Below are 15727 nucleotides of genomic sequence, written 5' to 3' on the forward strand. Positions count from 1 at the left end.
TCTTCATGTTTCTGGAGAATGCCACATTAATATGTTCTCATCCAGTTCTTTGAAGGGTAATATCCAGCTAGGCATGGTGGCTTATGCCTGTAATCCCAGAACTTTGGAAGGCTCAGGTGGGCAGATCACTTGAGGTCAGGAGTTTGAGACCAGCCTGGCCAACATGGTGAAACCCCATCTCTACTGAAATAAAAAAATTAGCTGGGTGTGGTGGCACGTGCTTGTAATCCCAGCTACTTGGGAGGCTGAGGTGGGATTGGTAGCTTGAACCTGGGAGGCGGAGGTTGCAGTGAGCAGAGATCGCGCCACTGCACTCCAGCCTGGGCAACAGAGAGAGACTTTGTTTCAGAAAAACAAGGCAGGGGGAGGTAATATCCTAGCCCAAAGAATGTCAACATCTTGATCTCATTTCCATAGCAAGGTGTATTTTAGATCATCAAGGGACTTACTTGGAAGAAAGGAATTTTTTTTCCTTAATGGGTTTTGGAAATTTTCCTGTCCAGCAATTAAGAAATTCTGGCACCATTGCCTCTGACCTTTTGATTCTGAGGATCATTCTCTGGCAGTTAGTCAGAAGCCTTTGTTCTGTCTTGAAGTCATATCTTTCCAGAGCAGCTGGGGAATCTCGCCAGATAATTAGAGCTTGGGTATGGTCAAGGATGTACTTATGAAAAAACACAAGGAAAGGGTCTCTTCTAGAAAAAGCAGACAGCCACATTTGATTAGAGCAGATCTTGTCCCCATCTATCATGATGACTCTTATTCCACTTTATGATGCAGTCAGCAGAGAAGACTGCCTCTTTAGTTCTGTCACTCACTCACTTGGACCCTGTGCCTTGTAAGCCTTTTGGGTGCAAGTAATAGGAATTCTACCCAGCATGCTGCTGTAAGCAAAAGGGAACCTTTATTAGCTCTCAGAACTGGAAGTCTTTAGAGGGACTCAAGTGGCCCTGCCATATCCCTTTACCTTTGCTTCACTTTGTCTCTCTCTCGGCCTCATCACCTTGGAGGCCTGGCTATAGACAGTTTCTGTCTTACTGCCCCCTCCCTCCATCAGTATATAAAATCCTAAGGAAGGACTCTCCTCTGTTGGTCATGGCTTAGGTCACAGATTTCTCCCCAGGCCCATCATTGCCAGGAGTTGGGTGTGATTGGCAGCCCCTCTGAACTAGAGAGAGTAGGAGACAGGGATTGCTTTTCTACCAACAGATGGGGGGCTGCACACAGTGGCTAGCATCCCCATAAGGCCTTCGTTTCCACTAGTCCCTTAGGAAATATATTTAACAAAGTTGGAAGGAATTGCCCCTAAAGTATCTGTTGTTAATATATCCTCTGTCCTCTTAGTAGTTGCCTTCCTTCATGTTGTTATTTATCTACCCTGGGTTTGTAACCCTTACACTTTTTCCAAATGTATGAAGTCTTACGAAAATATATTTTTAAATTAGCACAGTTTTTTTATATTTTAAGTCTTCAGCTTGTTTTTTTTTCTGCCAGAGAACTGATGGAATTGACCTCATAATCACTGTCATGTGAAAGAGTGATTAGATATATTTCTTCTTTCAGCAAACAACTATTGAGTAGATCCTACATCCAGGCAGTGTCAGGTGTAGGGGGCAGGGATTGCGTTACGCGTGAGTCAGGGTTGCAGCCCTGAGGGGCTTCCAGTAAGGAGTCAGTCAACCTGTGAAAACATAAATTACAGAATGATACAATTCGTGTGCCTATAAAGAGGCTGCCAGATGCTACTTAGTTTGTGTTATCATTTGAAGTGACAGTATCTGCCCAAAGAAAAGTGGTTGGCATAGTTGATATTGAACTGTTTTTGCCTGATAATAACCAGGCAGAATGGGTGACTTTTAAAATCATACCACGGGGTGAGAAATGGAAAAGGGAAGGGCTTAGGACTGAGTGAAGATACCACAGCCCAGGGACATTGCCTGGGCCAGAAAGTCACAGTAAGCTCAGCAGCCAGGGGACCCTGACTGCTTTGTTAGAAAATCACACCTGATCTGGCACCTGTGTGATTTCTGATACCCTTAGATATGAGTGTTTCCAATCCTATCATCCTGCCCCAACTCAAAAAATGTTACCACTTGCTAGCACCATTGGTTTGTGGAGTTGGGGAGAAGTGTAGTATGGGGCAGGAAAGGGGTGAGGGTGTTGCTCTCTTGGAAACCTCCTATTGTGGCAACAGATATAAAAACCCAGGTTGGAATCAGGAGGGGTAGGGGCCTAGGTAGATTTTTAAACCCCTTCATTCTGGATACTCTTTCTTCACATAACATAATAGGTGTTGCATAAATCATATTCCTAACCTCTAAAGTATTAGAAGGCCAATATTTCATTTTTTATCTTTGTATTCCTGTTGCCTCATTCATAATAAATACTCAGTAGAAGATAATGAATCACTTAAAGACTTTGGGGAGACTCACCTCATAGCCATTAGCCATGATTCTGGGTCAGGCACAGAGGCTCACGCCTGTAATCCAGGCATTTTAGGAACCTGACGTGAGAGGATAGCTTGAGGCCAGGAGTTTGAGACCAGACTGGGCAACATAGTGAGACTCCTATCTCTACAAAATATTTTTTTAAAATTACCTGGGTGTAGTGGCATGTACCTCCAGTCCCAGCTCCTTGGGAAGCAGAGGGAGGAGGATTGCTTGAGCTCAGGAGTTTGAGGTTGCAGTGAGCTATGATCATGCTACTGCATTCGAGCCTGGGCAACAGAGTGAGATCCTGTCTCTAAAAAAAAAAAAAAAAAAAAAAAAAAAATCAGATTCTACTTATTAAAAGAGGCTCTTCTGTGATGTTGTAGAGATCAACTCTTTATCTCCTTCATAGCACTTCCCTCAAGCACTGTTTCATTTGTCTGTTTGCCCATCTCCCAGGCCTAGAATGTTTGCTTTCCAGGAGGGCTGGGATTGTAGTGTACTCTCAGTGCCCAACACAGTTGGGTTTTCACAGACATTTGCCGAAGGAAGGAAGAAAGGAAGAGAGGGAGAGGAAGGAACAACAGCAGCTTTCAAAACTCTTTTCCTCTGTGACACAAGTTACGCATTGAGGAGAATGCAGAGGATGCAACACCTTTACTTATGAATTAGCCAGTTTTGTCTGGCTAGATTATGAAGGGCCAGAGGTACCGTCTTTGTCTTTTCCCCCTTCCCCAGAGCATAGCACCGTGCCCCCACACGGTAAGATCTGAGTAAAGATTAGCTGAAATAAGCCAAGGAAGGTGGGGAGAGAGATGTAAAATTTTAATCAGAGTTAAGAGAGTAAGGAACCCTGTAAATCTGGAGAGAACAATGCTAAATATGTTTGTGTTTACGAACAGCTCTAAGATTTCCTGAATTCGGAGTGACTGTTGCATAGTTAGTATACAATACCTAACTGCAAAGAGAATGGTATCAACTAATGAATTGTCAACCTGGTAAAATGGTCTCAAGCCACACAGCACAACTTGTACATTTCAGAGTCCTTATTAATTTGCATAAGGACTTGGGCTTTAGCCTTGCCAGATTTGAGCATCACTTGCAAAGATAACTGGAACATCACTTAAGAAAAATGTAAACTGTTGAATTTCAGAAAAGTGAGTTGTACCAATTCACAATTTGGTGAGGATGCCATCTGACCTGACAGTAGTGTACGGGGATTAAAGGGGAGGTTTTGGATTTTTGTTCACACCTCCTAAATGTTAAGTGCATTCTGAGCAGGCACACTGCATTACTCACCGTGGGACCCAAAGCAAAACCTTAGACTCAGCAAGGTTACATAACTATGGGTTTTTGAAATTCATGGAATTTCATTAGTGGGTTTTAAAAATATTGAAAAGAGCCTTCATGTATTGAGTTTCATTTTTGGAAGCTGAATGTAGATCAAGGAAAGTGGATGATCCCCTCCTGTCTGCAGTGGTCACACGTCATCAGGAGTGCTTCAGAAGTTCACTTACAAACTAGGATAACAGCCAATGTGGTGAGAGGTGTCAGCATCTTGTTATAGAAAGGACAGGTGGAAGAGCTGTGGACACTTAGTTGAACTGTTATCTGAAAGAGTGATTAGATTTAATCTGTTGCTTTAGTGGGGAATGGCCATGCTTTTATGTATATGTTGTGTGTGCATTGGAAGGGGGTATTTGAATAAGTCTTTACAGATACAGTTGTGCTGTCTGTTTTTGCTGGCATTTGTTTATGGTAGTTTGACTTCTTGTGTGCTTTTGATATTTGACTGTGAGCCCCATATTCCGTGGAAATTTATCTGTAGGAACTATTTGAGGCCTAGGATTGAAGCTCTGTTCTTTCAGGGAAGATCTGCTTTTGCTTCTGCCAACCACCTGGGGATACGTCAGCCCAAGTCCATTTTATACCTTGTCCTTACTTGTGGGATTTTTGGACCAAAGTATTGTGTGAATTAGGATTACAGAACTGCAGGAGATCCAATCTGTTGTTACAGAATCTCATTGTGGATTTTTTCCCTCTTATAGCTGTATCAAGATTTATGTGGTAAAAAGTTGTTACTGAATTGTAAAAATCAAAGCTTGTGATCATCAGGTTTGGGCACATACCCTTAGGGAAAAAAGCCAACTTCAGTAGGTACACATACATTCCTGGATTCCCACTTTCAGTTACTTTTTGGCCTTCTGAAATTTAACATTCTTGCTAGTTCTTAGATTTAAAAACATTTTAAAATAAATATTTCACATAGTCTGTTTACTTGTCTTTATTTATTTATTTGAGACAGAGTCTCACTTTGCCGCCCAGGCTGGAGTGTAGTGGTGTGACCTCGGCTCACTGCAACCTCCCCTTCCTGGGTTCAAGCAATTCTCATGTCTCAGCCTCCCAAGTAGCTGGGATTACAGGTGCATGCCACTATGCCCGGCTAATTTTTGTATTTTTAGTAGAGATGGGGTTTCCCCATGTTGGCTAGGCTGGTCTTGAACTCCTGACCCAAGTGATCCACTCACCTTGGCCTCCAGAGGTGCTGGGATTACAGGTGTGAGCCATTGCACCCAGCCTACTTGTCTTTAATTGGTCAGTCAGGGTGCCAAAAACTGAATTCCATCTATTTAGTGTAGAGAACTCCTGGTACCTTGTAAGATAGGAATACTTTATTGTTGTCAGCTTAGTGACCATCTTTTGGTGGGGTAGGGAGATGATATAGGAGAGAACCCTGTATTAGAAGGTTGATGTGTAAATAACCTTTTGGGTCTCTTTCAATTATAAAAGTATATAGTTTTAGCTAAAGTAATCATTTTTTGCTTCTCTTGGGAATTTACCATTTTGAACTAGACTAATATTATTCAGTGACATTTAAATCTGTTTCCTCTAAAAACAGAAGTTGTGAATATCTGTCAGTTATTAGAAAACACTGAATTTACACTAGAAGTCATCTTAATCCACCATGTGGCTTTGAAAGCACGTTCTTAATCTGAACATGTTGAACAAATTAGATTGGCACTTTAGCCCTCACTGCAATGTAAACACAAATGGAATATTTGTAGATGGTTGATGTTCTTTGACAGATGTTGCATTTTGGAAGCAGAAATCTGTTAAGATGCTCTAGGATTTAAATTTTTTCTGTCAAGGACTTAGTATAAAGCCCGTTTTCCTCTTCTTCTATCTGACTTTGTCTCATCATTCAAAATCCACCTTGGTCATCTAGTTTTCTTCCTCATCGTGTCTCTCAGTGAATGAACCATTAGATGAGACCTGCTGGTTTGTGGGCCTTTTCCTGTCTTCATCAGTCTGAGTTCTCTTGGCTTTGAGAAACAAAAAATTTAGATTGCTTGATAAAAAGTGTGTTTGAAAAACAGAGCAGTCAGCTTTCTATTTACTAGGTCAGGAACTCTTATTCCAGCTCAATAATAACTGTTTTATCTGACTAAAATTAACTTCCCATTAAACATTAAGCAGCTTCCCATAGCACTGTCTCTAGACTCAAAGGCAAACACAGGAACTTACAAGTTTATATGTACTGTGCACCAGTAAATGCACATTTACAGGACTCCACACAGCACTAAGAATTATTACCTACCAATAAGGGAGAGCATTTTTGAAAGCCCATGTTTCCTTGGAACATGTACTATTATAACATGATAGAGGTACATGTAGAGACTTCAAGATTTTTTTCTGTGCATTACCAGCATTTTCTCTCTGTTTGTATGCTTGTCTGAATCACGGGTCTAGTAAAAGAGTAGAATCAGAAAGAACTTTTCCCTCTCAGTGTTGTATAAATGATGGCTGGCCACTTGGTGAGCCCACTCCATTGACTGTCCCAGTCCATGGTTGGATTCCAAGTGAACCAGGCTCCTTAGATTAAGGTAGCAGCTCTCAACATTTTATAATACTTTCAGGACCCAGTTAAAGACTCTTAAAAACAACTAAGGACTCAATAGCTTATGTATTTTAATTCATTTACAGTAGCTTATATATTCATTTATAATAATTGATGTATTCATATCCAATAGCTTATGTATTCACTTACAAATAATAATGAGCACATTACATATTAGCATCAGAGCAATGATATCACATGTCATATAACATCTGGAAGATTTCACTGTATAATCATGAGAATGAGAGTGAAAAGGCAAATAACATCTTAGCATTATTATGAAAAGGTATTTAGCCTCTGAGACCTTCTGACAGGGTTTTGAGAGAGCATATGGCTCAAAATTGAGACTTAGATAGATAGCTATCTTGGAAATAATCTTTCCACATATCAAGATAGCTGCTGGTTTTCCTGCAAGAAGAACTCTTGTGAGTGAAGTTTGAAGGTCATAGTTTTAAAACAAAGCTGTATGTGTGCCCCATACACGAATACGAGAGCATGGAAGCTGGGTGGGGGAATGCAATTTTTATTTTCTTAGGACTTTGGCCATAAAAGCAGTTTATGAGCAAGAAAGCTTGCTAAGAGTCAGGCATTACCCAATCCATGTCAAAGCTGCAGAACAGAATTGAATGAGTTTACTCAGCCCCCTCACAGCGGAGGAAGTCTGGAAGGTGAGTGCTACGTGAGTCCACTGGAGCCTGCCTGCCCAAGTCTGTCTCGAAGCCTGACAGGCATCTGGAGGAGGTCAGGATACTCAAGCATAATCCTGACATCACACCTAGAGACATACTGTATGGGAAATTAGTTCTGTTTCCGATATCAGAAAAGCACGAACAGAAGGCTTATGTAATTTGGCTAGTAAAGCACAATGCTCTGAGAATATGCTTACAACACTTTGGAAGTTACAGTCAAGGAATCTAACCTGGATATTAAAACTCAAATCTAAAATTAGCTATATAAAAAGCTATTAAATACATAACATACAAAAGTGGCCAAATTAATAGCATAGTTCAGGTCATCCAGTCAAAGTAGAGGAGATACAGTTTATTGTAATTCTGTTTCTGGTAAGTGATTTAGAGTAGGGGTGGTCTCTTCTGCCACGCTTTTTTAATACTCTCAAATGATTTTCAGAAATAGTTTGTCCTTGTCTGTACTACAAGTTGTGAATATCTTGTTGTGTCCAAAATTAATTTTAAAAAGTTAATTCCAATTCCCAGAAATCCTGAAAGCTAAAATAATATTGACATTTTACATAGTCCCAGGTTTCAAGGCTAAATGTGTTGTAATACTAAATGCTCAGTTTTTCCGTTTCCTTAATGACCTACCAGCCCATGAGATAGAAAATGATGTTTCTTACCATTTTATGCAGCTATATCCTGCTGGTTGTTTTGTAACTCCAAAGTTGTTAAGTAGCAGAAGAGCTCATCTTCCATTAATAATACTGCTGAATTATTCAGAGAAATCCTTAACCAGAATAAATGGTTATGGCCATCCAATTTCTCCTCCTTTTCACTTTCCCATTTCTTTTTCCTGTGGGTAAATATCTCAAACTTTCAAGCCTAGAATCACTGTTAAAACATGCAGGGAAAGTTGAATATCCAGATAGTTTTTGTTGCTCCCTCAAAACCCTGTCAGAAGGTCTCAGAGGCCAAATACCTTTTCGTAATAATACTAAGATGTTATTTGCCTTTTCACTCTCATTCTCATGATTATACAGTGAAATCTTCCAGATGTTATATGACTTGTGATATCATTGCTCTGATGCTAATATGTAATCAATGATTAGCTTGGAATTGGGGTACTTACTATAAGAAAGGAGATGTTTTATCGTTGGTGCTTGACTGTTTAATAAAACTATCTATAATCACCCAAGAAGTATTATAATTGCACTTTTCGCAAAAAGGTCTACCTTTTAATTTCTTTTTCCTAGGGCTGCTCGCAGGAGTCTTGAGGCAGGTGTTTCTATTCAGTATCTATACTAAGCTGCTTGCTTCTTTGTGTGGTTTTTGAGGAATGGCCATTTGCCCTCCTGGAAAATGTTGTCACATTCACCTCATCATCTTGTTTAGAGATCTCTCTCCACTCACTCCTGGTCCTGAGGATCCTTCTCCACCCGCCTCCTCCCTTATATAGTTGCAGAACTTTTCCTACATGACCTCTGTCAGCACCTTTAATCCCTTTCCAGTCAATCCCCTGTCAACTCCAGAACATCAGAAATAGGAAATGATTAAATTGGGGTGGGCCAACTGATGGAAAATGTGTTGGGAGACTCTTCATTATAAGTGCTGCTGAATGACTAGACTTTTTAACCATATGCTTATAATGCTTCACTCACAGTGAATCAATTCATTATTCTTAATAACTCCAGAATGGTCCTGTGAAGATATTACCTTGGCCGTGTTATTCCCCTATTTAAGACTTTTTGATAATACCTATTGCCTGTATGATATTGATATAACCACAGTTACGTCCCTGTACTTTTTTACACATGCTGTTCCCTTGGCCCAGAATGCAGGTTCTGTTGATAGGGATTTTGGACATTGTGTCAGAATCTCTTCTCTACACCAGATTTTGAACAGGCCCCTGTAAATGCCCTGGCTTTGTGTGACTGGCTGCCCAACAGTGCTTTGCCCACATTCAACAGAGCTTGATTACGTGAACCAAGGTGAACGAATTAAATCCTTTGGATTTGCCATCCCTTTTTTTCCACAGCAGTCTGAGCTATCAACTGAAGAAAGTCCAGAAAAATTAGGAACCTCCCAGCTACATCGTCGGAAAGTCATTTCCTTGAACAAGCAGATTGTACAAAAGACCAAACATCTTGAAGAGGTCAGTGTTTTCTTTTCATAAGTTTATTCAAGATCTTCATAGTAGATTACTTAAAGGAGATTCCAGAATGGGGGTTGGCATACTGTGGTGCTTGGGCCAATCCAGTTGCCACCTGTTTTTGTAAATAAAGCTTTATTACAACATATGCACATCCATTTGTTTACATATTTTCTGTGGCTGCTTTCAGGCTACGGTGGCAGAGTTGAGTAGTTGCAGAAGACCATAAGACCTACAAAACCTAAAATATTTACTACCAGCCCTTTGCAGAAAAAATTTGCTAACTTCTATCATAGGAAAAGATCACAGGGCAAGAATAAATAGCATTAGTTCACAAATATTTCCCGAGCACTACTATGTGCTAGGCACTGAACTAAGCTATTGGGATGAATGAAGACCAAGTTATGATCCTTGCTGTCAAGGATCTTAAGGTCTAATGAGAAGTCATCACACTCATCGTCATTTAATTACAGGTGTGTTAAGTGCTTGAAGGAGAAATCTAGGAAGCTGGGAGAGTGACTGATAGGGAGACCTGACCTAGCCTCAGGTCACAGAGTTCTGAGACTGGAAAGATGAGTGGGCATTTCCAGGCAGGAAGTCTGTATGGGCTATATCGACGTATAGAACAACATGAACAACGACCAGAGGAGGAAGGGTCTTGGCCAGTCTGTTTTGTGGCCAGAGAGTCATGAATGAGACAGTTGGTTGGCAGTGTCTGATCAAGAGGACCATCCAGGCCATGTTAAGGACAACGGAAGCCATCGAAGGGTTTAAATAGGGGAGTGGCATGATCAGAATTGCATATTGTAAAGACCATTCTGTTTGCTGCAGGAGCATGAATTAACTGGACTTGGGTGAGAAGGAATTCAGGGAGAACAGATAGGAGGCTGATGCAGTAGTCCAGACATGGACTGCTACTATTGATGGCAGGGAAATGGAGGAAACTTGATCATTTTTAAAAGAACTGTAGGAGATGGTGTTCTGTAATACCTGGTGATATGAGACTGTTTTGGAAAGACCTTCATATATTTGCCCTGAAAAGTAGACCTAAGAGGAAGCTGGGAAGTTTGACTCAGGAACAGTCATTGGACAATAAAAAGTTATGTACTTCAGTCGCATTAGCAATAGATTAGATTAGAAGAATATACGTAGTAGAAGATTAAGAGAATGAATATGAGCCGGGCGCGGTGGCTCACACCTGTAATCCCAGCACTTTCGAAGGCTGAGGAAGGGAAGTTCACCTGAGGTCGGGAGTTCAAGACCAGCCTAACCAACATGGAGAATACCTGTCTCTACTAAAAATACAAAATTAGCTCGGCATGGTGGGCCTGCTTATAATCCCAGCTACTCAGAAGGCTGAGGCAGGAGAATCGCTTGAAACCGAGAGGTGAAGGTTGTGGTGAGCTGAGATCATGCCGTTGCACTCCAGCCTGGACAACAAGAGCAAAACTCCATCTCAAAAAAAAAAAAAAAAACTGGGTACAAGTTGCATTTTGAGCTTGTTTTTATTCTTTCAAGTCCCACATATTTAAAAGTTATGAACTTATCAAATGGTCCTGCTCAATCATTTCTTTGTTTGAATCTGTTCTGTTAGAATTTGTTCTCCCATAGCTGAACAAACAATAGGTTGGTTTTGCTAGATGCTCTGGATCAAAGAAGGATGAAAAGAGAGCCTACGATTTGGTTTCTGTTCAGTTATTTGTTTAGACATCTTAATGAGTTCTCAACTCAGTATCATTTCTACTCCTGACCCCTGCTAGTGATAAGAATAGTTCAAAAAGAACTCATCACAGAATCAGAAGGAGTCAAGGATGAGGCTTCCTTATTATAGTATATCTCTGAGAGAAGATAGTTGTCAGGTTACTGTGAACTCCAGGAGCCAGAGTATCCCAGCAGGAATGAATATTTGCTTCTACCTTCTGTCTAAACCTGGGGAGAAGCAATGCTAAGCCTCAACACAAAGGGCAGTCTTGGCACATTCTTGGTCCAGCTGACAGGGCAATCCTCCCTGACTCTTGAGTCTGTTTTGCAGTTGATTCAAAACACTCTTACCCAGAGCCTGTTACTTTCCATGCATACTGCTTAACATATAGCAGGCTGTCATTAAAAGACAACAATCATTATTGCTACGTTTAATGTAATTAAAGATGATGACCAGCACATGCAATAATCCCTGGCCATGTAGCTATCCCAACTGGATGAGGAAAATGAGGTAGGAAGGGAAGAGACTTGCTCAGTTTGTGTTCCATGTTTTTGTGTGTGTGCAGATATACTAAACACATTTTCCTTTTGTTTCTGTCAGTTTTCAAATGTTTCAAGTGCTTTTTTAAAATTACAGGGATAAGCTCAATATAAATTAAATAGTATAGAAGTATATAAAGATAAGAATAAATACAGCAAGCTACTATTTGTGTCTGCTGTGTTGCCTTTGCAAACATGTATGCCCCTTCACCTGGGGAGAGTGAGTTGTATGGTTACAGAATGGGGGATTTTATTTCACTTATTCTATCACAGACATCTCTCTGTCAGTAATAGTAATTGCTAATAAGTGCTTTGTTATTGCTTAGTAATTATTATGTGCTTTACAAAATTAACTCACTCAGTTCTCACAGCATCCTTATGAAGGGGAGGTACTGTTTTTTCCTCACTTTACAAATAAGGATACTGAGACACAGAGAAATTAAGCAGGCTGTCTGTAGTCACATAGCTTGTTAGTGGTAGAACCAAAATGTAAGCATATGAATCTACCTCATTCTTTTTACTGACTGGATAGTGTGACATAGTATATATATAACATTATTTAACTTTTCCCCTAAGTTGTCAAAAAATGCATTTTTTATTTTGCTAGAAACTATCAAGTTATTCATCAATTATTTTATCAATTTATACTTCTACCTGTGGTATGTGAGGGATTCCAAACTCTAAACCCCACAACCTCTTTTACAAAGTCATACAGGCAGAAAGCATCTGAGATGCATCCTTTTTTAGGCTTTTACAAACATGTATGCCCTCACCTTGAGAGTGAGTTGTATGGTTACAAAATTGAGTTTTTATTTCATGTATTCTATCACAGACATCTCTCTGTCAGTAACAGTAATGCCTAATAAGTGCTTTGTTATTGCTTACTAATTACTAAGCGCTTTGCAAAATTAACTCAGTTCACACAACATCCTTATGAAGGGGAGGTACTGTTATTATCCTCACTTTACAAATAAGGAAATACTAGTCTATTCTCACCCTGCTAATAAAGACATACCTGAGACTGGGTAATTTATAAAGGAAAGAGGTTTAATTGACTCACAGTTCTGCATGGGTGGGGAGACCTCAGGAAACTTACGATCATGGCGGAAGGGGAAACAAACATGTCCTTCTTCACATGATGGCTTGAAGGAGAAGTACAAGCAGGGGAAATGCCAGATGCTTACAAAACCATCAGTTCTCATGAGAACTCACTGTCACGAGAACACCATGGGGTAAACCGTCCCCATCATCCAGTTATCTCCACCTTATCCGTCCCGTGACATGTGGGGATTATGGGAACTACAATTCAAGATGAGATTTGGGTGGGGACTCAGCCAAACTGTATCATGGTCCAATAAGGGAATATGCTACAAAGGAATTAAAATGGAGTGAAGCTGGTAGGTAGCTAAGAAGAAACCTGAGAGTGATGAAAGAAAGAGAAATCCAGAGAGGTGGTGGTAACCAGCAGCTGAATTTTTAGGGTAAGTGTAGGGATTAGTGATGAAGAAGAAAATAGAGGTAAGAGAATCCTGGAGGACTTCAGCAAGATAAAAACCAAGCTAAGCTACTGGGACACTTCCTATGTAAGAAAGGATGGTCAGATGAAGAATTAAAGAGAGCTCTTGTTAGTTAAATTAATTAAAGAAAAGAGATGAGCCTTTTCTTCTTAGAAAGCTCTTACTTCCCTGCCATGATCCATCTAAGGTAAGTCTTTGTCAGTGAAGGTTTCCTGAACCCCCTGGTGAGGGAGCTGACTCTTTCCTTGGGCCTATCTCTGCCCCATCTCTTCTCATATTTTGATCTCACAGTTACAATGTCATGTTCTTTTCTTTTTCACATACACCTCATTTGAGCCGAGCATTGGGTAACTGTCAGATGAGTAGGTGGGTGCAGGGGTGAGAGGCTACACAAGAAGGTGGGTGAAGCAGGTGAGAAGATCCCGGGGACCTTTCCTAGAGCCTTGTCTTAGTCCATTTGGGCTGCTCTATCAAAATACCTTAGACATGATAATTTATAAACTACAGAAATTTGTTGCTTATAGTTGTGAAGGTTGGGAAGTCCAAGATCGAGGCACCAACAGATCTGATGTCTGATGTCCATAGATGATGCCTTGTTGCTGCTTCCTCACATGGTGGAAGGAGGCAAGGGAGCCCACTCAAGCCTCTTATATTTTCATTTTTTTGAGACAGGGTCTCACTCCATCATCCAAGCTAGAGTCCAGTGGCATGATCATAACTCACTGCAGCCTCAACCTCCTGGGATGAAGCAATCCTTCTGCCTCAATCTCCCACATAGTCGGGACCACAGGAACACCACCATGCCTGACTAATTTCTTTTATTTTTTTTGTTGAGTCAGCAGAGTCTGACTCTGTTGCCCAGGCTGAGCCTCTTTTGTAAGGGCACTCTTCTCATTCACAAGGCTGGAGCCCTCATGACTTAATCACTTCCCAAAGATCCCACCTCTTGAAACTGTCATATTGGGTATTAGGTTCTAAGATGCAAATTTGGGGCAGACACTGACATTTAGACCATAGAAAGCATCAAGAGTTAAAACGCTGGGATTTCAAGAGACAACTAAACTTTTTCCCAAAGTACCCTTATCTACCAGTTACACAAACAGGTTATTAATAAAAGTTGTTGTTGCACAGATGGCTGTCTTTGAAAAGGGAGGCACCAGAACCCACCTGCTTCTCTCTCCTTTATCACTTTGCTCTCAGCTTGAGTTGGCTTCTTGATAGGCCTTATTGGAATTATAACCATATATCAGTCATGAAGACTAGTAACTAGATGGGAGTAATGATTTCTGATGGTGACATAATTCTTAATAAGCTGCTTACAGGCCCAAGGATGGGGCATGTTACTTTGAAATAAGCATTGAGATATAGGTTAAAATTTCTCATTGTTAACTTGAACCCAGTTAGTAACTAGTTTGAAGGTGGTTTTCTGCCTCTTATCCTTCTTTTTTTTTTCTTTATTATTATTATTATTATTATTATTATTATATTTTAAGTTCTAGGGTACATGTGCATAACGTGCAGGTTTGTTACATATGTATACTTGTGCTATGTTGGTGTGCTGCATCCATCAACTCGTCCTTTACATCAGGTATAACTCCCAATGCAATCCCTCCCCCCCCCCCATAATAGGCCCTGGTGTGTGACGTCCCCCTTCCTGAGTCCAAGTGATCTCATTGTTCAGTTCCCACCTATAAGTGAGAACATGTGGTGTTTGGTTTTCTGTTCTTGCGATAGTTTGCTGAGAATGATGGTTTCCAGCTGCATCCGTGTCCCTACAAAGGACACAAACTCATCCTTTTTTATGGCTGCATAGTATTCCATGGTGTATATGTGCCACATTTTCTTAATCCAGTCTGTCACTGATGGACATTTGGGTTGATTCCAAGTCTTTGCTATTGTGAATAGTGCCGCAATGAACATACGTGTGCATGTGTCTTTATAGCAGCATGATTTATAATCCTTTGGGTATATACCCAGTAATGAGATGGCTAGGTCATATGGTACCTCTTATCCTTCTTTTTTTTTTTTTTTTTTTTTTTTTTTTTTTTTTTTTTTTGAGACTGAGTCTGGCTCTGTCGCCCAGGCTGGAGTGCAGTGGCCGGATCTCAGCTCACTGCAAGCTCCGCCTCCCGGGTTTACGCCATTCTCCTGCCTCAGCCTCCGGAGTAGCTGGGACCACAGGCGCCCGCCACCTCGCCCGGCTAGTTTTTTGTATTTTTTAGTAGAGACGGGGTTTCACCGTGTTAGCCAGGATGGTCTCGATCTCCTGACCTTGTGATCCGCCCGTCTCAGCCTCCCAAAGTGCTGGGATTACAGGCTTGAGCCACCGTGCCCGGCTTCTTATCCTTCTTAAAAGTGAAAATACACAATCCTTTTGAGCATTTAAAGGAATGTTTTCAAATTTCTAAAAGTTGATAGACACTAGGATATATTGTTTTAGCAAGAGAAAGGGAATCGACTTTTTCAAGATGTGAGTTCACAGTTATGTAAGTTGGAACGGTAAAGTAATTTATTTTCATTCTCTTAGTGTTGAAGTCCTGAATCCTATTTTTTATGTGTCATCATTTGCCAACCAGTCTTATGCTAGAATCTCAAGTGCTGAAATGCTGTTTGTATTCTGCTAACAGGCAAGTTGGTGAACTGCATTGATTGTAGCCCCACTGAAAAGTCAGAGGGACTTGAATTTGGATCTGGGCCTCATCAGTTATCAGCTATGGGACTTTAGTCAAATAACTTAACCCCTATGAGTATTTATTTCCTCGTCTGTAAAGTAACAAAAATGCCTTTTTTCACTAAATGTAAAGATTCAGTGATATAAT

General features: G+C 40.6%; 1 protein-coding gene across 14 annotated transcripts in view; it reads left to right on the forward strand.

Annotated features, from left to right (window-relative positions):
* The window catches only part of CCDC93 (CCC complex scaffolding subunit CCDC93), a 94664-nt gene that overhangs the window by 47084 nt on the left and 31853 nt on the right, over window positions 1-15727 (forward strand). For 12 of the 14 annotated variants that reach the window (XR_012421076.1, XR_012421077.1, XM_074008890.1 and 9 more), the window contains one exon: window positions 9037-9153. The exons of the other annotated variants lie outside the window; for them this stretch is intronic. Coding sequence is in view for 10 of the 12 variants with exons in the window: in XM_074008890.1 (XP_073864991.1) it covers window positions 9037-9153 (117 nt within the window). In the remaining 2 variants the exon portion in view is untranslated. The remainder of the gene's footprint in view (window positions 1-9036; window positions 9154-15727) is intronic. 14 annotated transcript variants of the gene reach the window in all.

This window comes from Macaca fascicularis, chromosome 12, assembly GCF_037993035.2.
Source record: "Macaca fascicularis isolate 582-1 chromosome 12, T2T-MFA8v1.1".
NCBI lineage: Eukaryota > Metazoa > Chordata > Mammalia > Primates > Cercopithecidae > Macaca > Macaca fascicularis.